Here is a 23562-nt window from a genome sequence, read left to right as displayed (position 1 = left end):
GCCTGTAAAGTGACAACACAGAATCTAGGTTTGAATAGCTGAATCATGATTCATTTCAATCTATTCCTCAGTTCTGTTTCCAGCAGACCTATCTTATACCTCTTGATTCTTGACAAGTTTGACAGGATTTTTTTCTCATTCATGTATACATCACTTATACATGTATATAAAAATAGATTTATATGAGTAGATATATGTATATATATGTATTCTATATCCAAATTGAAAATCCATGTACACTATATAAAATATTTAGAAGGACTCCTAAATTTAGCAAAAACAAGGCCTTGTCACTTTCTGTCCTTACTGTAGATTGTCACAGCCAGTGCTCTTTACAAATTTCTTCTCCAGAACAAAGCAGCTCTCCCAGCATCATATGTTAAATAACATCTACAAGACAATCACACTGGAAGCTGGTCACATACCTTAACATCAGGGATACTCTTCTATTAGTGACCATTCTTCAAAGATCAACCAGTGAGGATACTTGGGAGACAAGGAATGATTCAAATACAAATAGTTTTCACTCATTGCAGTTAAAGCTTACACTCCAAAGATGTACACTATCCTTAAGCTAACTTCACGTACATATAAGAAAATTCAAAGAACAATTTCTATACAGTAAATGACTCAAAGATTTAAGCCCCAAAATGTTGCTGGATGTTTGCCAAAACTTCAGCATGATATTTTTAATTGCTTCTCATGAACCATCTAATTTGTTATGAAGTGTGACTGGTGTGCCTACGCATAAGTGACTGGTGCTATTTTAGGTAGTCTACTGAGACATCCTCATGACAAGGGCAGCTATAACACAATGTTCAAGAGAAGTGTGCCTTTCTGAAACTGTAGCTTATAAGACCAGACAGGATAACTAGGACATCTAAAATGCCACCAGACAGGTATGTTTGAGCAACTGAATCCCACCTATAAAGCCTGTAAAACTTACAGTTTTCCTTTTGAAATTAAAGGTTGTACAGTAAGACTTTTTTAATTCATCACTTAACTTTCAATGGTTTATTATAGAAGACTTGTATTCAAAAATTTCAAATATGAATTACATGATTTTCTTTCAGCACTGAATATACAACATGGAAAGTGCTCATAGCAGGAAACACTTTATTTCAACCCCTAAAGAAGTAGTCACTAAGAGAAGAAGGAAAAAACATCCTTCAGCAACACATGCTAATCTCTTGCCCTTGTCCTGGCAACAAGTCAGCATCTAACAGTTAAGTACAGCAGAACTGAATTGAGCAGCTAAAAGATGAAACTTGCCAGAAACTTCTTAAACTCCGGTAAAAGACAACTGTGGGCCAAAAAGTAGATGTCCAACATATCTTGGCATGTTCAAAATGATCTTCACATGCCTGTGTATGAAGGGATGGTGTATACAGATCTGTAAATATTTCTAAAAGACTCCTCAAAATCTATTATGTACATCAGAGGACACACAGGAACAGAACAGAACACGATCACCTATGCATAGGCTCTTACAGACTGACTTTAGCACTGGTACAAAGATGTATAGAGGATATGTGAGCACGAGGGTGGAGGGGAGGGAAACAGAAACATAATTTCCTAAAAGGTTCCCTAAAAATTCGAAGAAAAGAAGTGGGGTTATAGGATGAGTTACACTACACTGCACTACACTAGCTGATAAACTGTTGATGCAGGTATTTCTACCGTAAATGGTTAGTTCTGTCCATGCAGAATTTTTAAGTCTTCACATCAAATAATGAGTCTCAAATTACCTATGAAATGGTCTGGCTTTTCTTTTTCATCATCATCATAAAAATTCACATTATCCACAGAGAAATGAAAGGTACAGATGTTGCCCTGTGCTTTAAGGTTTGTAACATTAGGGGCTTTCCCTTTACAGCCCTGTAACCTTTCACTTGTAGCATGGAAGTCTGCTTTTGACTTTGTAGTCTTTCACTGACATACCCCAAGGCTGCTGTGGCAATACTTTTACCTTGCACTCCCAAATGCTCTTGTCCTCATGGCCTTGCGTTGTCGAATTGCAAGACTTTGATATGTCTCCGGTATTGGGTTTCTCGTGAGAACGGATTATGATTGACGTTTAAGTTACCCTTTCTCCTCCCACCTCTTTCACCTCTCACTTCATAGCTTTTGGCTTATAACTTTATGGTCAGGAATATGTAGAGCTCAGTAGATAACATTAGTAGATAATTATTATTTAAATAGTCCGGAAGCAATATCCAGAAATACACATGCACAGAACTTCACAACCAGTTAAATGAGTGCAACATCTGCACCTGATCAATGTGCTGCAGTCAGCACCATCAGCACTAATGTGTAAAAGAAACCAGCAGGGAGACCGAGTTGGTCCTGCTGTAACTGTATAGTCACTGTGGGAAGCGTTCAGAGGAATATCTGTGGCACTGCAGAAAATGATGGGAAGACGAGTCTTGCCTGGAGATATCCCGGTCTCTTCTTTTCCAGCTGGCCACTCGTGTAGCTTTCTCTTCTCTTTCTTATGTCTCACTCTCTTTTTTTAATTTCATTTTTTTAAAATTTTCAACGAAAGTTATTTTTTTCATTAAGGGTATGTATACCATCAGCTATGGACCTCACAGGTAAGCCTGTCTGCTCAGCCTTTGAGCAACACAGAGAATACTCCAGATTTTAAGAAGCCTTCTACAAAAATCAGTAGCCATGTATGTAGCATTCCTGATACATCTGCTATTTTTGCCCATGTTTGGGTAATCTCAAGCATAAATGATGGAAAGAAGATTAAGAATGCCACTAATTATAACAGTGAAACAGTTTAAGCCTATGTGGCCCAGACAGAAGGAAAGTAATTATGAAAAATTAAATATTAACTATACTTTTATATTCTCTGAAAAAAAGGAGTATTTGAATTGACAGAGGGAAAGAGTTTGATTAAAAAGTCCTCAGGCATTTGTTATTACTTCAAAAATTGACCCAAATTTTCAGATTCTATGTAGTAGAGATCCCAAAAGAACATATCTAAAGCTGATCTAAGTGAACCTGTTCAAACACCATCAGTATTTCCCAGCAGAAGACGACAAGAATTTGGGATCTCTTGGTAATCTGTCAGGAAAAGAAAGCTTTCTTTAGAGAAATACAGAAACTCACCCAAAGAAACAACAGCCTAACAGGTTTATCACATCTCTCAAATAATTCAAAATTTTCAAGATTTTTTAGATAAATAGTTTGAGGAAATATAGAAGCTCAAACAAACACTGCAGCCAAACATCAGAAAGTGCTTTCAACTTAACTATCTAAATCTGACAATGTAAAAACATGTAGTTGAATTTTGTTTTCATATGGAAGGAAATGTAGCAATTCACTAATTCCCTTACTTGCCTTCCATATATATGACAAAATTTAGCCCTCTTCTATCCCATGTGAGAGAGCTCTTGATAGAGACCAGCAAGTGCTCCATATTAACCTCTGTCTCCTTGCAAAGAAATTAGAATTAATATCAGCTGAATAAAACTTACAGGAATGAAAAGTATTCTGGTACATAAAAATTCCTTATGTCATTTTTGCCCTTTTCTTTTCTTTTCTTTTCATAAATTGGGCTCAAAGAGTTAATTGTGCTGAAATAAACATTAGCATAATGCCTAAGGATACAATTTTTTACCTGGCTATGGAGTCTTGGCAGCATAGATACTGAACCTAAACTGTAGAATAACTCATTAGGAAATAAGCAATAGCTGTGGCAAGATTTACTACAAATATGCTTGAAGTGTTTTTAAAAATTAATATTATGCTGTTGTGCTTGGCTTAATTAGCTTTCTTCTTCATTTACAAAGCATATCTGTCTGGTTTATGAACTTAGTCTCTCTTCCCCATTCTTGAAAACCTGTTTAATTAAAGTTTTAAGTACTGCATAAGCTTTAGAAACTGTAGAATGACTTTTATTACTAGAAATCTAAATCCTTCTTTTAAATATTATGATACCTACATATACTATATCAGAAATATGACATGCTCCATAATACTCCTGAACAGACACACAGTACTGCTACTTTTAATTATACATGCCACCTATTTCCACTATGTTGCATGCAGGCAATTTTGGTTTTTTTGCACAGAAAGTTGCACTAGCAGTGGAACTGTGATTAATTTAGCCAATCACCAAGTCAGTCCCCTGAAATCCATTAAAGGTCACCTTCCTTTTTTAGGTACGTACCTATTTCTAATCTGTTCATTGATTTCCTCATCCATTATTCTATTCTATCTCTTTTAGAGGTCCATCACTTATTAGACTCCCACCTCTACTAGTAGGACAGTATGCTTTGGTTTTCAATTATAGCAAATCCTATCACAATCTTTTTCAGCATTTATCACTTGCTGCCTTTCATGCTATAATAAATGATTAAATCATAGAACCATAGAATCATAGAATAGTTTGGGTTGGAGAGGACTTTAAAGATCATTTAGTTCCAACCCCTCTGCCATAGGCAGGGACACCTTCCACTAGACCAGGTTGCTCAAAGCCCCATCCAACCTGGCCTAGAATACTTTAAATACTAGTTTATTTTTGCTATATATACAAAATTGAAACCTAGTCATTAGAAATGCTATCTGGGATATACCTGAAGTTCTAGAAATACATGACATACAGTTTATCATAATATATTTTTGGCTGCATATTAAAAAGCTTGTGGCATAATGGTCAGCGAGCAGAAATTATTTGTGCAATCACTGCCAACAGACCACAGTAAAGCAGAAAATATTTTTGGTTCCCCTATGCACAGATGCTGGAGACCCCACTTAATGACTTGTTACCCATTATACCCAAAATACACTACAGTTTCATCACACAATTTACTTCACAGAAGCAGAATGTCAACAATAGTCAGTTCTATAATAATGAAAAAAGATAATAGTCATTTTCCATCCTATTCTCATTTGAATCTCATAACCACTGGGGTGATCAATTTCAAAACCTTATTAGTTCTGCTACTGTGAACTATTCAGGCCCTCATTTCAAGATCAGTTTGCAGTGCAAAACTATGGAGGCAATCTTTTTAAATGAGTGATTTACAATTAATATTTCTGCCAACATATATTTGCAAGCTTTACATAATAGCAAACACAATAATTTCAAAATTTTCAAATTAAAACATGGGCAGTTATTGCTTATGGCTGACAAACAGTGCTGTAAAATATGCACTGGCACTAAAGAACTTTGTCAGGCTGTAAATCTAATGAGGAAAAGAAGCAAACAAATAGGAAACTTTACACTATTTTTCTAAATTAAAAAAAAAAAAAAAAGATAAAGCATCATCAGTTCATCCTGTGTAGAATTCTGTATCCATTACTCCACTCAACAGAAAAATATGAAATGTATAAAATCAACTATAAATCTTTGAAAGGTGACATTTTTTGTATTCTTTACATATGTTCTTATCCCAAAAAGTGTTTTTACCAGATTTGTATTTAGACTAAATTGGCCTATTTCCCTCAACATTAATAGAGCTAAGATGGTTCATACCAGCTGACACTCTGATCCTGAGAGAGTATGTTCAGATGATCACAAATGGCAGTGTTGGTGCATTTTAAGAAGTTACTGGAGTTGGTAAGCAGACATGTGGTTCCTGTCAGCTCATTGCAATGCCAAGTACATGGTGTTCGTTTAAGCTGCCTTCAGCAGTTCCAAAAGGGAGCCCAGGTGAAAGCATTGGAAAGGAAGAACACTTTGGAGGCAAGCTATGCTTTTTTTCGTATACAGCATCAAAAGTGATGCAACTGCTGTTGTTTCCCTACACATGGGTGCAGACGGAAATTAATCTTCTTCATTAGACTGGAGTAGAATCATGCACGTGGTCAGCTTACATGAATCACATGAGGCAGCAGTATTTCCAGCTGTGGGGGCTGGAAGGAAGGAGGGAAGAGTGTGTGCATATGTGTGTGTAGAAATGGAAGGAGAGCAGAGAAAAGCAATATCTTTAAAAACCACCAACTCGGTCACTTGCAGTTACCTGACCATTACTTGATTTGAAATGAACAGCAAGTCTGCTTAATTCTTCATTTAAAGGAGACAAAGGAATTCATAAAAAAAAAAAAAAAGAAAAGAAAAGTCATCATTTGGGACTCTGAAGCCAGGATAACGATGCAGATAATGAAACAACCCCATATTGAGTCTGGTTCGCAAGATAGTTTTCTACTCATTATTGGTAGGTGGATACAACTCTTTCACCGTGTCACTGGCTGAGTTCAGCACCCTAAATACATTCAAGTAAGATAGAGAGAACACTTTCGCACTGCTGTAAAATGAAATAACCAGTAAGATTTATTTACATTATTCAGAGTAGACTCTTCTGTTTTCTTTCAATTTGCAAACATAATGATATCCCTGATCTTAATATTGCTCAAGCTAATAAAAATTGTCCTTTCGATTTACAGGAGGAAAATGCACAGAATTTCCAGGTTCTGAACCTTGTTTGCATTCCAGTACATCTAGAAAAATCTGCTGCTGACAAACACATGAACTTGTCGTTCATTTTCTGAGATGAGTAACCCCAGGAGTTCAGTTAATGGCAGTCCCACTTCTTATATGTGCATAAGCCTAAAACACCATCTTTCATCCTGACTTCCTCTTCTATGAAATGGGTTTAATACTATTTCCTTCCTCCTAACCCCATCTTTGTTCTTGTCATACTGAGCTTTTAATGCGATACATATAGATGAGCATCAGAGTTGACATGGAGCTCAACCTCTATCCAGAAACTACTTAAGCAGCCATCTAAACGTTGAGAAGATGAAGTCCTAACCTGCTCAGGACAAAGACCATTTTTACTAAACACATCCTTTATTCTGATTGCTAAGTATGGATTTCAGTGCCAAATTTCAGACCACCAATGACATTTGTATCCATAGCTTAGAAAGCAAAAAGGAAATAATTTGTGAAAATTAAAATAAATGAAAGCATTTTATTAACTATTGGATTTTTTAAGTATTAGTGCATTTTATTCACTTGCTGCTCACTTTTTTTAAAATCTTCATAAAGACAACCTATTGAGCTTCCCATTGAGATGATTATACTTGCATGCATGTCTTTTCTAGCTGTCTGATGTATTGGCAGCAAGTCAACTTTCAGTGAAACAGAAATCAAATGTGTTTCTTTAAAGAAAAATGCCTACAGAAGATAACATTAAATGAGATGAATACACTGCATTTGTTTAAGCTGCTAACAAAGATAACATTCCTCTAGATGTGGCATAACACATTTGAAAATTAGTATTGGATATCATAGAATCATAGGATAGTTCAGGTTGGAAAGGCTCACAGGAGGTCTCTAGTCCAGCCTCCTGCTCAAACCACGGTTAGCTACATCATCAAGCGAGATTGTTGAGGGCTTTATCCAGTCAGGTCTTGAACACCTCCAAGGATGGAGACCACAGCTTCTCTGGCAACTGCCCCACAGCCTGGGCATCCTCATGGAGAAAATTCTTCTTCTATCTGGCCTGAACCTCTCTATTTTCAAGTTATGCCCATTGCACCACTATGCCTGACTCCACCTTCTTGCTAACCTCCCCATAGGTACTGGGGGCTTGCTGTTAGGTGACCTCAAAGCCTCCTCTTCTCCAGGCTGAACAAGTCCCATTTCCCCAGCCTCTCCTGACAGGTCAAGTGCTGCAGCCTCTGACCAGCTTGGGGGATTGGGGCCCTCTGATGAACTTGTTCCAGATTATCGATGTCTTTTCTGCCCAAATCAGGACACAAAAGTCTTTGTATGGTCTATGCCATGATATTATTTTTCTTTTCCTAAAACAGCATTGTGTGCATCACAGCCCTGTTCATAATGTTTGTCTTTAAAACCTATCAAAAGGCCTCAACATCCTAGAAAATAATTTCATAGAAAATAAAGACGTGCCTATCAGTAGTAGTATCCATTCTTACATTGGTCTCTACTTGGTATCCAGCACGTGGAAGCCAGTCAGGAGAACTGAAGTGGTGACCATAACTCTGCTGCATATTTGCACTGCAGAGAACTTCACAATTGACCAACGGTGGGGTAAAACAGCAAAAGTTACATGCTCTCAGGTGCTGGTCAGACAGGCCACGATACTTCAGCAGTACTTTTCCCAGTTCCTCTCCCAGATTTCTGTTCTCCATCCTTGTAGTTTTCAATTATAAAGACATAAAGTGCTTGTCTGCCTCTTTTCTCTTAATTCTATAATATATATTAGCACAGGATAGAATGGTACTTCACACAGCTACAGCTAATGCTGGTGATAAGTGTCTGCAGATACACTTCCTGCATATTCTGGAGTACACTTCACAATAACCATGGGCTGCATAACTACAGGGATTTATTGAAAGCCATGAGAAATGTTACTCCAAGGTGCCTACAGAGCATTTTAAAAACTTTCCCGCTGTTTATTACTCTGGCAGATTAAAATAATCTTTGAACACTACTGACACTCGTTATGCACAGTGTTCACAGATATACCATCTTAAAAGAGATGCTGCTTTTTGCATTTTAGAGTGCTGCTTCTCTAATTAAACAACAAAAAAAAAAAGAAAAAAGGAAGAAATAATAAAAAAAACCCTTTCTCCCCCCGTAGATGCAGTTGTCATTTGTGTCTTAGTTCAGATGCACACTAATAGGGAGTAGCTGAGTACATATTGCAATTGCATACTCAATTTTTAGTACTTTTGGGTTTAGTCTGAATAGTAACTCTGTGAAAACTAGTGTTATTGATGGTCTCTCTTATTGTCTCTTAGTGTTGTCCAAATTAAACCTCTTCACTTCAGAGGTAATAGGTTATGTTGTTTCTTTTTTCTATAAGCTAACACTGCAAATTCTCTACAATCTCAGAGAGTCATATTACATTGTCTTTTTTTCTTTAATATTAAGAGTTCCAGAGGTCACACTGTGTCTACATTGTAACTCCATTGTTTTCAGTGAATTTTGACAAATGAAACCAACTTAAACATCAGAGAAGTGGTTTTGATGATACACATGATCTTTTAGCAATCTTACTACCGCTATCTGTACTCTTAAGAAGAAAATATGTCTTTAAAATTTTATGGATATTAAAGGAATGAAGACCTTACTGCATGGAGCAATGAGTAAATACTGCTGTAATATTAACACTCACACTTTCCAATATGGAAAACAAAGTAAAAAATTAGTCTGGAAAACTATGCCTTTTCATTTTTTGCATTTTCATATTTTTTGCCTTTGTGAAAAAATATTTTATCCTGTATTTTCTGAAAACAAAAGATAGCACATTTGTATATTTTTGTCCTGAAACTCAACTTTCTATTCTTATTCTTTCTGTCTCTTCATGCACCTTCCTCAAATATTAGGCAACCAAAATATAATGCAAAGCAAAAATATTTCTCCATATTTTATAATGAGTATGAAGAATGCCAAATTTTAGAAATCCAGCTTTGCAGACCTTCATTACTGGGCCTAAAGATCTATAGAACTTTAGAAATTCATTATGGATACAGAAAATCTTCATCCTGGGTTTGTCAGATTATTTTTATAGCTTAACGGCACTGTACCAATATACATTCCCATCATTTGCATTTACAGAAATGGAGTCCAGTCATGCAAGGACTCTGCATATGGAAATGGAATCGAAATCAATGGAAACTCTATTTAGGAGACTTGCAAGGATACGATCAATGCTGAAGAGTCATGACAGAGCAGTACAGTTGGAACCTAACAAAAGCTTTCATTGGCTTAAAAAAATCCCATCAGTACCTAACAATAAGTACTGCAAAATAAACTGCATAAACCCTATGAGATATGCATTCTGTGCACATGGCCACAAAATAAAAATATTTTGGAAGATGAAGAGTTTTTCATCTAAGGGGTAGTTTGACTGCTACTACATCCTTTAGATACATAAAGTACAAAGACAGAACAATATGAAGACTGCAATTAGTTAGTCAAAAGGAAAGATGTTTCAAAATTTGTAATGTCTGAGGACAGTGCTGTGTCTCTGTAGAGCACAATCAGTTCTCATTTCTGTCGATCCCACTAGCACGCTCGTCAATGTGGATCCCCACACTCACAGATCTATACTCACAACCCAAAGACAAAGACAATGGAATTTGAGTAAGAAGGGAATAGGATACAGCCATAAACATAGCCTGTGTATCATGATCAACTGTGGTTCCTAGTCTTTTGATGTCTTTTACTGATATTCCATTTTTCTATTCTAACTTTGAGCCGTTGCAAGCAGACCCTTACCACATCACCAGTACCTCAGAACAGTTACCAGAGGTCTTCCTGTGTATGTCGGGGTGGTGGGGTTTGGAGAGAGAACAAGAAGACTCTTACTACAGCACTAGTGAACATAAAATTATTTCTGTGTGATCAAATGGCAAAGGTCTGGATGCAATTCCTGCCAGGTAGTTGCCCTGAAGATGTTACGTATAGAGACATTCTTGTGCCACAACACTGGCAAAGTCTGAGTTTTTCTGAAGGCAGGCAGTAATTTTGTGGTATAATCTAACACAAGTTGCTATCAAGTACTAGAGTTTCTGCACAAAGACAGCTGTTTTGTTGGACAACCATCCTTGGTCCTCAGTGAAAACAAATAGCAGCCACAACTATCTGATGAAATCGAGCTAGTCAGTGAAAAAAACAGTAAGATTGTCTTTTGATTGTCTTTTTCATATTGAAGGGATATTGGACACCACCTACTCTCTGAGAAAAAAAAAAAGCAACCAAACACCTGCATGGAGTAGTGAATAGTTTGTTTGAAGCTGAAAGGGTTCTCCAACAAGTGGACAGAATAACCAGATTTTGGTTATATTTTAAGGCAGTATGGGATCTTTGGAAGAAATATAGCAACCTGCATGAACTTGACAACAGAAGTACATGAAGTTATACTGTGATTGCTGCATTTAATAGCTGCTGATGGGCTTTATTTCTATTAATTCTCCATTCCTTTTTCAAACCCCTTTATATCTCTGTCCTTCCTAACATTCTGTGGCAATAGTGTCTGTAATTTAATGATGGACCTTGTAGTAAAAGTTGAAAAGTTACTGAAGCTTGGTTTAGACCTACAGCCTAATAATATAATGATCTATTTCTGCATTGTCATGCTTTGAGAAACAAGGACTCTTTCCTTATTCACATCTTCAGAGCAGTTTTGCAAGATGCAACACTTAAATGCAACATCATTCTGCTGAACAATTCAGTCCTCAGAACACTGACTCCTAAATAGCCTAACAATATCCCTGGACAAAACTTTTTAAAATTACTCTTCCTAGGGGTTCACAAATCATTCTTAAATCAGGTACAGTATTAAGAAGCAAACAATTATATGAAAGAAACCGAATTGGCACACCAAGCTCCTGCAGACCTGCACAACTGTGACAGACAGAAGGAAAACAAATTAATTCAGCAAGTTACTGAACAGACTTAATTTTAAATGTTACTAGTTTAATCCCAGTTTTGATTTCCTTTACATAAACCTTCATTTATTTGTGTTACTGAAAACATACCATCACTCATCTGTGATAGTTTACTATAGATTTTTGAATTTCCACTAGTGCATTTAAGATGAGTTTTAATACATTTAATTTCAAGTTATTCAAAGTGTTTTATAATACCAACATTAATTTTTAACAAATTAGATTATATTAACTTTTAAAAGAAGGCCTTCTTTGGAAGAATTATCATTTAAACAGTCTTCAGGAACCATTGTAAAGATTTCCTACTTATAGTTAATTCTCCCATGAATCCATGGAAAACAAAACAAAACCTGATCTATGGGAGCTACACTTTGCAATATTGTCTATATATAAGGTGACCTACAGATTCATTCTCAAGGGCTAAATGGTGATTTTCTGTCTATTCTTTAAATTCTTTTGAGGAGGAAATTCTACTAGCTTATCCAGATTAAATTATCTGTTATAGGTTTGAGGCATGTACTACACACTTCCGGGGATTTACAGGACACTATCAAACTCACTTCAGCTGGACTACCAACTAGACTGGAAACAAGTACAGAAAACTGAAATGTCAGAATTTTATTATTGAAATGCCAGTTGGTAGCATTTTTCAATCCCTCAAAGCATATTTCAAAATGTGAAGTACTATGTAGTCCATAATGTCTGACTACCTGAAAAATACAAAATGAAAGGTCGAAATGGACCCACTATAGGTCTCTCACCTACATTCCTTTTCAAAAACTAGAAGTTAGTCATTATTATTTTCAAAATGCCACAATTTTTATCTTACTTAATGCTTTTAGAAATGAAGAACTGAAAACCAGGATTTTTCTGCTGTGGAGTCATAACGCCTGAAATCAAGTCAAAATATAAGGAACCTTTCCTACGGTACTAATGGCTCTGCCTATTTGATCTTTCATTACTTTTAGTAATTAACAAATATTAAAATGCCAACTAACTTATTTTAATTGATAACATGAGAAAACACACCATTCTTGTGACAAATTATCCCTAATCATGCACCAGATAGATCGAATAAAGATAATTCATTCATCTGTGGAAGCATAACTATAGACTCATAGACTTTCATGGAGCACTAAATGAAAATACCTTCCAACTCACAGTTATTTGCAAACTTTCTTCACAATGGAAGACTGGAAGACTTTTACCATTGAAAGGTTGTATTAATTAATTCCATCACATGACACCAAGCAAAATTTGCAGAGCAACAGATAGACTTTGTACATTGCACTGACCTTCTAGATAAAATGTCCAACACAATGCAACTCTCTATATAACCACCACTTCCCCGCAAAACCATTGTACCCACAAACAGCCCCATAAGTGCTAGAACGCCACCATATCTAACTGATGATTCCCACTTTTCTGTTTCCTGGAACTGAAATAACTGCTCTGCAGTGAGACTGGATGTTTTCTCAGCAAGAATTCTGATCGATCAATGGAGCAGCAAAAGGTCTAAAGAAGTGGGGGGTTTTAGCATACAGGCATATATACTCCACTTCAAAGACTTGATATTAGGAACGAGGATGTTCAAATATTCCTCTAAGGTCAGTATATATTAGTTTTGCATCACGTTTCACCTATAGCAAAAAAGAGTCAGAACAATAGGGAAGAGACCCATACTCTCAGATACATTTTTGTACATGATCCATGTTACTTTCAATTTCATTCAGAGCATCATTGTATGCTGATCAGGAATAATTCAATATATAAAAATATATAGACATAAAATCTTAAGATTTCAAAACCAATTCTTTTTGGTTTGTAATAAAGACTGTATTTAGACATCAAACAAGAGTCAAAATCTTCTATTTATGTTTTCTATACATGCTTTCAGTTACCAGTTGTCTGTTTCAGTCACAAATACCCTAGTCACATACCTGCTTGCCGTATCATTACAAAAATAATACATACTTTAGAAAACACTTGTCAGCTTTGCAGTTTTATTTTATTATCTAAGCTTTTGCTTTACCCTAGTGCTATGAAAAGTGGCAAGGTTTACTTACATTTCCTACACATATACAATTAAGGGACAATAATATATAATAAAAACTTAAGTTATAATAGTCCAATAATTTATTCTTTAGCTAAAAACTAGTTTCTACAGTTAAAGCAAAAGGCTCTGGGACAATTTTCATGCATTCAAATAGAAAAAACACACATCTGAATTACTGAGATTAATATTTCTATCAACAAATTAATCTAACCTGTTTTCCCAAAGACAAATGAGGGTCATTGTACAGTCTTCTGTACCCATGAGTGATTCACTAACCTACAGGCTCATCAGTATTCTGCACACATTCTTACAGCTATTATGCCCCACACCTTTGTCCATTTGGCCAGCAACACCCACAGAAGTTAATGAAAAGTTCAGAGTCTTAAGGCATTTGAATGTACAGCATAATTAATTTCCTACAGCTGGAATTTAAGTTATTAAATGTCTTTTGTATTATCAAAAACTGTATTCAGTTTCAAAAATTCAGACAAATGTTAATAATATAGAAAGTGAAAAGTAACACTCGAAGTTGCCTTATGTTGCTATCTCTTTTTCACTTTGATACAGAAATGAATGAGGAATACTGAATCATGAATACCAGTCTTATCACTGATATGATTACAGCACTTATATCAACTACATCAAGGAGTAAGTACCTTCTTAAGGACATAGATCTATAAAAGGTATCACTCAGTAGCACACACTACTCCTATGTTTTTAGTTCTTTAAAGTGATAGTTAGTTTTAGCTGTAGGTGTCCATAGTTTTTGGACATCAAATTATCTTCTTAATGTCTGTTATTTCAGATATTTTGCTTCCACAGGAATGTCAGAAGTTATTTTCATTTCTCAAACTGAGATGATTCGGAATTTTTCAGTAAAACAGAAATTATATCAAGTGCAAGAGAGAAAAAAAAAAAAAGACACAGACATATTCCATAGTGCCCAAAAGCCCACTAGGGCTGCTATAAATTAGGGCTTATTGAGACCACACTCAAATCCTTGATCTGAATTGCAGCTGCCAAGTACTTCTTAAGTATTCACTACACCAGAGCAAGAATCATTACCTAAATGAATTGAGTCTCAGTCTGCCATATTGTCTGAGAGCTCCCAGGGTCATTCATATCTTAGTGTGGGAAAGTAGGGATTTACCCTCATAGCTCTATGCCAATTCTATTCTGTACTTAGAAAAGAAACCCTTTCAAACAAGCATTTTCATAAAAATAATACTGTTCCCACAAAAACTTTTGATTTACATCTGCTAGTAATTTATTTCCAACCAGCCCCAGTAGGAAGGTTTATCTGTCAGAATAAACCAAGTCTTGAAGTACTCAAGAGTCTACTCTTGCTACAAGTTTTTTCTGATAGAATAATTTACTCCAAATCAGTTCCACCATATTCCCTACAGATTCTTATATACTGCAGTGAAGGCAGTCATCTGTGAGGGTCCTTTGTCTCAAAAATAAAATAAAACAAATTAAAAAAAACCCAAAAAATCTGAAACAAATAAAAAAAAACCCAACCCCCCCAAAAAACCTACTTTTATTTGCCAACCACAGTATGAAACAGCAGCTGGACTTTCTAAATGAAAAATCACAGCCCTATAATCTTATTGAAAAATTGCTGTACAATCACCTGCCTTGATATGTGACAAAGATATTCTAAGAAACAAACATTATTTGCACCCATGTACCTTTTGTGAGAGAGTGAGCAGTTTTGTGTAGCATTTCTCCTCTCATTAAAAAGGTGACAGGTACAATGCTGACATCCCTGTTAAGAGTAGATAGAAAAAAAATACTAGAAAGTTCTCGTTGTCTAGGATACTGATTTAAAATCCGCTGAAAAGCTACACTATTCCTATAAAGACTCAGAGACTAAGGCTTAAAATACTTACTTGATAATGTCTCCTTCAAGAGCAATCACTCGTTTAATGATCTTCTGTTCAGGGTTTCTAGGAGACCTGAGACAAGGGATAAGGTTATACAATCAGTAATGTCCCCGTTGTTTTAAGAAAATGAAAAGAAATTCCACAAAGAAATAGACAGTATTAAAGTCATTAGGAGATTCCATGTTCTCCTTGATATAGCATCAATCATGATGTTCCACCCTGACGTGAAGCTACTGTAATCATTCTCATTGCAAACCATCATTGAAAAGCAGATGCTGAAAAATGACCTGCTTACAAACACTACAATAATCAACATACCTTTTAACATGAAAAACTACACTCCACAACATTCAAAGTAGAATGTCCCGTACCAATGAAGAGGGTACCTCTGCAAATAGATCAATGTATTAAAACCTGAACTCCCCATCAAACTTTGACATCATATTGTGTTTAAATATTCATGTCATTCATTCACTTTGGGAAAAAAAATCTCCCTCTGTTATATTGATATCTATTACTAATTTAGGTAAATGTTGCCTAGGGAATGGTGGAAGTTTAAAAAAAGTTGTAGAATTTTCTGAAAGTTTCAGCTTTATCCAAAGCTTCTTAATACAATACCATGTTTTCACTTCAAGTTATTTTCCTATAAGCATGTTTTATTGAGTGGATTCTGATCATGCATCACATACATAGTATTATGAGAAAGCAAAGCTGAACTTGCATGCCCAGTCTGAATACTTCAACTTCCTGGATGCATATTAATAGATAGGACTATTAGAAGTGTTATTCTACCATAGTTTTGACAGGTTAATGCAGAAATATGGGCACCATAAAATTTCTTTCTTTTCTATATACTTTACCTCTTTTTTTTTTTAAATTCCTCGCTATTAATTATTTAACTATGCAAACTTAGTAGAGTGTTTTCATGTTATTTAAAAAAATCTTTTTATTTGCTGCTTGTATATAGGAAAGTCAGTGAAGGAACAAATGGTTTTGATTTTCTGCTGCTGCTTGGGTTCTGTATATTAGACTCCAAGTACAGCTTGCTAGACATGCAATCGCAAGAGCTTTATATTATAGTTTTCATGCCTAAAAACATTGGCCATGCCATCCTCACAACAGACCAATACCTTTGAGCTCATCTCTGGTCAACTGATAGCACACGAAGATTACATTTCCTTAAAAAGCAAAGCTGAGATGAGTCTGGATATAAAAAACTTGTCCACACTGCTATATGACTAAAGGCGTTTGCAGTTCATTTCCAGTTCCAAAAGTTAAAAAGAAAAATAGTTTCAGGCTTATTCAAATTTTTTAAATATGAAGCCAAAAAGTATTCCAAACATTTTAAAAGTGGTTTGGGTTATTTTGTGTGTGTTAATATACTTTAAATATATTTGTATTCCAATGTAACGAAACAAAATTCAAGCAGCATAATTTTGAATTTCAAAATATCAAATAGTTTCACTTTACAGTTTACCAAGCCTGAAAATCCTATTGTGGAGCAGTGAACATGAATAAGGACCATACTTTGATTCCCTAGTCATCACTGGAATTTTCAAATCATGATATCATTTACAGTAATATTTTATTTAGCATTAATTTTACCCAAAGAGTTGTATATTCCAGTTCAGTCTTGTCTTTCATGTTCTTTATCAGGCTGAGAATACACATTTTTATAATATTTTACATGTCAGTCTTGGGAAGAATTAATTAAGTTTTAGATGCTCATATGATTCAGATATCTGGATTATCCACAGCACTTTCTGATGCTGCTCCCTAGCAGGCTTCAGTGCCCCCTCATTCAAGCATTGACCACCTCTCTTTCTCAGTCAGAGCACAGTCTAAGAAAAAACAACACACCTTTATTATTACAAGATATTATAAATTAAAAATATTTGCAAAAAATACTTTACTGTTAATTAATTTCATTTTTAATTCATTTACGCTCAGATTGTAATATTTTCATATAAAATTCAAGTAATGGAAATAATACGTAATGTATGTGATCATTGTGCATTTCTCAAAGACTGAATGAAAACAAATTTTAAGTTTACTCTTTCAAAATTGTGTTCTGGTTTAACACCTTACTTTCAGAGGTTCTTTGAAATTCCCCATGTAAGCATTTTCACTTGATTAGTATGTATATATTGTAATGTAATTACTGACCTCTCCCTTAATTTGCCTTCCTTGTGCAAAAAATTGTAATGACCTTGAATAAACATCACTCTAAATCTGAGATATGAGTATTTGTTCTAAGAGTGGTTACTTTCCTGCCAGTAATGACATATTTAATCAAAACACATAATCTATCAAAAAGACTTCAAGGAATTCCTTGTAGATATGTTATTATAAATCAGGAATATTTTTAATATTTCAAGCCAGAATAGTTTAAAAATAAACTTGATCCTAACGTTCTGATTATAATTCATGAAAATGGCAAAGGACTGGTAAGAGAGGGAGCAGCAGGCTCAAACCGGCCAATAACACAAGCACTTTTAAAACAAGGATTTTCAAGAGGCGATCAGAATGTATGTTCAAGAACCGCAGTGATTGAACAGGAGGTTCAATCAAGAGACTAGTTCTGAAGTAATGGATATTGATGCCTTCCTGCAAGGTTTTTAGTGTAACACTGGGATTTCATTGATTGTGGAAATCACAAAACCACGCAGGTATACGCAATTTCTCTCTTTGAAATTTCGCAGCAGGTATAGAACAATTAAACAATGAAGGAGAAAAAAATCCCAAAGTATTGCAACCAGTAATTGTTTAGTACTTCTCTCTCACTGATACCAGAGTGAGGTAACAAACAATAATCTTTGAAAATGGGATTTGTTCAAAACAGAAGGTAATGGAAAAACAAAAGAAATCATTCATTTAACTGTTTGCACCTCTCCTAAATTACACTGTGTTTTTTCATTCTCCTTATATGAAAGGTCATATTCAGGCATGTTCCTTTTAAGTGATATTGTGTGGGAAAAAATGAGATTTCTTATACACAGTGAATATATTTTGTGTCCCAAAGATGTCATTCAGAAAATATAAAGATCATTAATATGAATTAATAACAACCATCCATACATTTACTAGCCAGATCCATATCTGATGTTTCACAGAGCAGTCATCATTCCTCAACGATTTTCTAAACAAGCCTCTCAAAAAGTTAAGATTACATTTTCCTCAGTAAAAATATGTCCTCATCTACATAAAACCATTTTTCACTATGCATGAATTAGAGACATCAGTGCAAGTAGAAACAGAATGACTATGAAAATCTCAAGCACATTACAAATATTAATGCCCAAGTAGCAGCTAGCAGCATATCAGGAATGCACCAGAAAAAACACCTCTGTAAAATAAATCCACTTCTTAAATGCAGATTGAATTCTACTCCACTCATAGTCACTTTTCCTTCTTCCATGAAGAAAAGTGGAAAACAGGCAAGTCTAGCATTGCGTCCCTCAAGCCATCAAGTTTGAGGATAACTCATTGTACCAATTTCTTTTTAAACAGCAGTATTCTTTGTTCAAGCACCTCGGGAGAATGACCACTGTATAATACAAAAAGAAAGCAATGGCCTGTGGAGCATCCAAGACTGATAAATATTTTTGATTTTATCTGTCAAAACAATTCTTTAAACTTCACCTACAGATGAACTGATGGCTGGCTGCAAATAACAGAACAAAAGAGCAACATCTTCTCAGTCTGAAATACCTTCTGATAATGGGACATTTCACTCTGCCTTAGCAACAATCTCTAATTTGTTCCAAACTTTAAGCTTATGCGCAGTGCAATGCAGAAATCCCAGCCTCACGCACAAAGACGTAAATCATGACATCAAAATTCAGATTCAGAGTTTTAAGATAAACAATTTACCAAGGGAAAATTAGACTTTGGTATGTATTTGTTTGTGGTTTTCCAGATGCAGCCTTAACAACTCAGCGTAAGCAACCTGCCGCAGTTAGCTTTTGGTAATAATCCTAGCTTCTTCTCCTAAACCTGTATGTTTGTCTTATTCTGTACTGACTTTCAGCTCTATAGTCCTCATGCACACCCAGCTTTCATAAAAAACTAATGAGCAATTCCACCACAGTAAAAGAAGAAAAACAAATGCCTGTATCATCAGGACATCATTACTTTGGATTAAAGCCTCTCACGTTTGGTCATTTGTTTGAAAAGGAATTGAGAGAGTTAGGTCAAGTAGAGGTGAAAGTAGATCACCCCAGTGATTAGGACAGATTCAAATTCCTTATTCATCCCTAGCAAGTACTTCAAGATACGATATTCTAACCTCCAGCCTACGCGCTATTCTGGGGCAGGTCTCCCTTTATCTATCCAATCGATACTGCTGAAAAAAAAAATGCAGACTATATAGGAACCCTCATCCCTCTACACACACATTTGGTTCTAAAGTTAAAAGATATGCTTTATAGAAGAGCTCTGAAGAGTTCAATTTCCTTTTTTTAAAAAAAAAAAATGCTTTTCAGAGCTGAAGATACACTGTATGTCGTCATGGAGAGAAAATATTGAGAGGATGAAGACTGGTCAGATAGCTTCAGTTGGGTTTTATCAGTGATGCATCCCCAAAACCATAGTCTGAAATAAACTAATAATTGACAAGTTCATAGGAAGAGTTAGTTTCTTGAGGAGGGATAGAATAATAGTTGAATTTCTATTAGAAAGTGACATTTTGTTCTATTTCGGGAAAGCATTGACAACCTTTTCTAGTTATTACCTCAATATCGCTTCTCCAATAAAAATGAAACATTTATTTATTTTTTTATTTTTAATTATATGCTCTTACAAAAACCATACATATATACGTACACACACGCATATCTATATACATGCACATAAATTTATACAAGCATCCATTCTTCTATGTTCAACCCTGTATTTAACAGTATGGGATTGCAGTACTACAAAACATGTTTGCCAGGAAAGACAGGAGAAACGATATAGCCAGCAGGAAAATCCACTGTTTAGCAAGCGATTGTCAGATAAAAATGCTGACAATTCTCTGAAGGCTTTCTCCTTTCCTGATTGAGCACATGAGTACTTTAGTCACAATATTGCTCCTAAACTTTTCGCTTTCCATCATTTCAATTATTTATTTACTCTAATGGATATTGCTTAGCACAATTTTAAATAACTGCTCCAAAAGATAACATTTGATCAATCATGAAATTTTCATAATACTTCCACTTTTTGTATGTGTTATTTGACCCTTCTTTCATTCTTTGAGTTGTCTAACTACATTCTTCTCAAGAGTGCCCACAGCAAATCATGCTTAAGAGCTTGAAACTGAAGCTTCTACAGGCTTTTCTAGAGACAGAGTGCTTTTTAGGCTATATCCTAAGATGCCAGCAAGATAAGTGAAGGAAGACAGTTGATTCATTTCTGTTCTCCAAAGGGATATATTAACCTGTATCCCCAAATGCTATGTGACATCATTCCCTGCTGAGCATGCAGTCTCTGTAATAAATAAAAAAAAGTAACCTACCGATCCATCAAACAAAATGTTTGATGCTCAGACACACAGCAGACACACCAAAAGCAATTATATTTTTCAACAGATATTATCACAATAGCTATCACAGAAAAGAAGAAAGAAATTAGACCTGAATAACAGTAAAGTCCAACTAAATAAATGCTACAACATACGATAATTTTTATTTTCTTTTTCCTTGAATGAGCACTCAGATTTTCTGGGTGCATGCATTAGAAAAAGAAGCTAAGACCTTATACTGTGAACTGATAATGAATAAGCAGCTAATATGTTTCAAACAGATAGCTTGAATTAGATACTTTGATGATCTACATATGCTTAATGCTACCCATACATTATCCTAGTCCACCTGCATGGGTTTTGTGCTCACTTTTGAAAATTACTGGAATTTTGATAATAACCGAGCATTTTCTAGAACAGGACAAATAACAGGTATTTATTAAGAAGTTGCAGTGAAAAGTGCCTGAAGTTTGCACTGTTTATATGTATGTACCTATGTATATACATATATATGTATATTACTGTTAGCACATGGCTTCACTTTTTATGAGATAGAAGCAAGATGTTTAGGCAGCAGCTGGAAGTTTGCCTTCAGATTATTCTCAGTTTACTTCAGATTGAGATTTATGTGATTTGATGATCACCTATATGGAGGCAACTGAAACAATGAACACTGTGTTGTTATAGCATGAACAGACTGAAATAATGAAGGCCATCTTCTTCACAAACATTATTTTTGCTTTTATTTATGTTGTTAATGCCAGATACTGAGAAGGATTTAACTCCATAAAACAAGATAAGGGGGGAGCTTTTGAGATCTTAGTCTAACACTGTGATCCAAAGCCATTCACTCAGTGACCTCTTCATTTCCCAAAACTAATTCCGGTCTGATCAAAAATTCCAATGTAGTTATGGTTTACACTTCTGGGAATTTCCAGAATTGCTGCAGGATGAAAAATTAGTTGTTTATCTCCTTCTCGAGCCTTTTGGGGATCCAGAAAATAGCCAGAGTAGTAACTAAAATGTAGATGGAGCCCAGAATAAATGGCATTAATATACCTACAGAATTGGGAACCTCAAAGTACAGTTTTGGTGGCTTTACTTTTAAAAGATGCTTGGAGGAAGAGGAAATAGAGAGGCAGTGGAGCTATCTCATCCTTATTTTCTGGCCTTGCTTAATAAGATAAACAGGGAGTTTTACATGGCTGCATCATACACTAGATAAAGATGTTGACCCTCAAGAAATGTTTTGTGCCCTTGGTCTCTGATGAAGGAGCTTCCTGTTGCCATCATAGTAGTTGATGCTCAAACTCTGTACAGTAGGAACTATGCAGCAATATCCATTCTTTCATCCTTCCCAGCACTAGAGCTATGACAAAACAGATCCAACATATCCAACTCTAAATGTTGTATAAGAATGCAAATTTACTTAATATATGCACATATTTTCTAAACCAAAACATTTTCAATCAATTAATTTCATTTTTTTCTCAGTCCGTAACTTTTATCTAAATTCCATACCTCTTTATGCAGATAACGACTCTCATAATAAACATAATATTTAACTAATCACAGGTTCTGAGACAATTTCTATATTGTGGAAAAAAACACACAATATAATAGTGGAGGAAAAAAAAAATGACCACACTTATTTTATTCTTTTTTGCTGTCATTCCTGTTGTAAATTTCTATTATATAGAATTTTTGCCTTAAATGTATCGAGTAACCAGGTTCAATATCTGTGTTCAGTTTGGACCCACCGGTACAAGAAAGATATTGACAACTGGAAAAAGTGACGGACCACCAAAATAATAGCCACAGAAGGGTAATCTAACAGCAGTGGCTAAGGAAATTGGGTTTGTGCAGATCAGAGATGACACAAAGGGTTTAATTGCTATTGTCATCTCTCTAACTGGTGATTAGGGATTCAGACTTTTCGGAGAGGTGCACAGCAGAAGGAGGGAAGGAAAGCATGAGTTGCAGTAAGGGAAATTCCAGTTGGATACCAGCAAAATTTTCAAATTGCGTGAGGTTAAGCAGTGGTGCAGGTTACCCAGCGAGGCTGGGAATCACAGAGATACTCAGAGCTCCACTGGACAAGGCTCTGAGCAGCCTCACCCAGCTTCAGAGTTGACCCTGCCTTAAGTGGTTGGTAAGACTAGATAATCACCAGAGGTGCCTTACAACATAAATTATTTTTCACTTCTAACTATGTACAGCCTTTAGTCTTATTCAAATATATGAAGAATCATGATGTTGATACCTTAAAAGAACAACATCATACAACATCTGGGATGCAGGCTCTGATGCCAGAAGAGACTGTACTGATCACCTTCATTAACTGCTATACCCCACAGATTTTTTTTTTCTTTTCTGTCTCTTTGGATAGTACTTAATTCTATTATAAAGCATTTTTAGAGAAGGTTATGATATCTTGTCTCAAACATTCTGAGTGACAATGAGTCTAACATCCAGAGAAATTACTCCAAAGTTTAATTATCTTTGCTATTAGGAAATTGCATCTGCATTCAAAATTGAATTTAACCAACTTCAATTTCATGCCGTCTCTTCCAAGGCAGAAAAACCCTCAACATCTGATTTCTTCTTCATGCAGAAAGATTTAGGCACAACAGTTCTTCATCAATTTCTGTTGGATTCATTAGCTAGAACTCCTTAAACTTCTCAGTATACAGTTAGTGTTCCAATTCGAGGACCACTTTTGTGACCATACTTCA

General features: G+C 35.4%; 1 protein-coding gene across 1 annotated transcript in view; it reads right to left on the bottom strand.

Annotated features, from left to right (window-relative positions):
- IMMP2L (inner mitochondrial membrane peptidase subunit 2) overlaps positions 1-23562 on the bottom strand; it is a 478971-nt gene that overhangs the window by 146372 nt on the left and 309037 nt on the right. The window contains exon 4 of the mRNA XM_075152362.1: positions 15328-15393. Coding sequence (XP_075008463.1) covers positions 15328-15393 — 66 coding nt within the window. The remainder of the gene's footprint in view (positions 1-15327; positions 15394-23562) is intronic.

Source organism: Calonectris borealis, chromosome 1 (assembly GCF_964195595.1).
Source record: "Calonectris borealis chromosome 1, bCalBor7.hap1.2, whole genome shotgun sequence".
In the NCBI taxonomy this organism is placed as follows: Eukaryota; Metazoa; Chordata; class Aves; order Procellariiformes; family Procellariidae; genus Calonectris; species Calonectris borealis.
The sequence above is the reverse complement of the archived record's forward strand: the minus strand, read 5'-3'. Positions and strand labels throughout refer to the sequence as shown.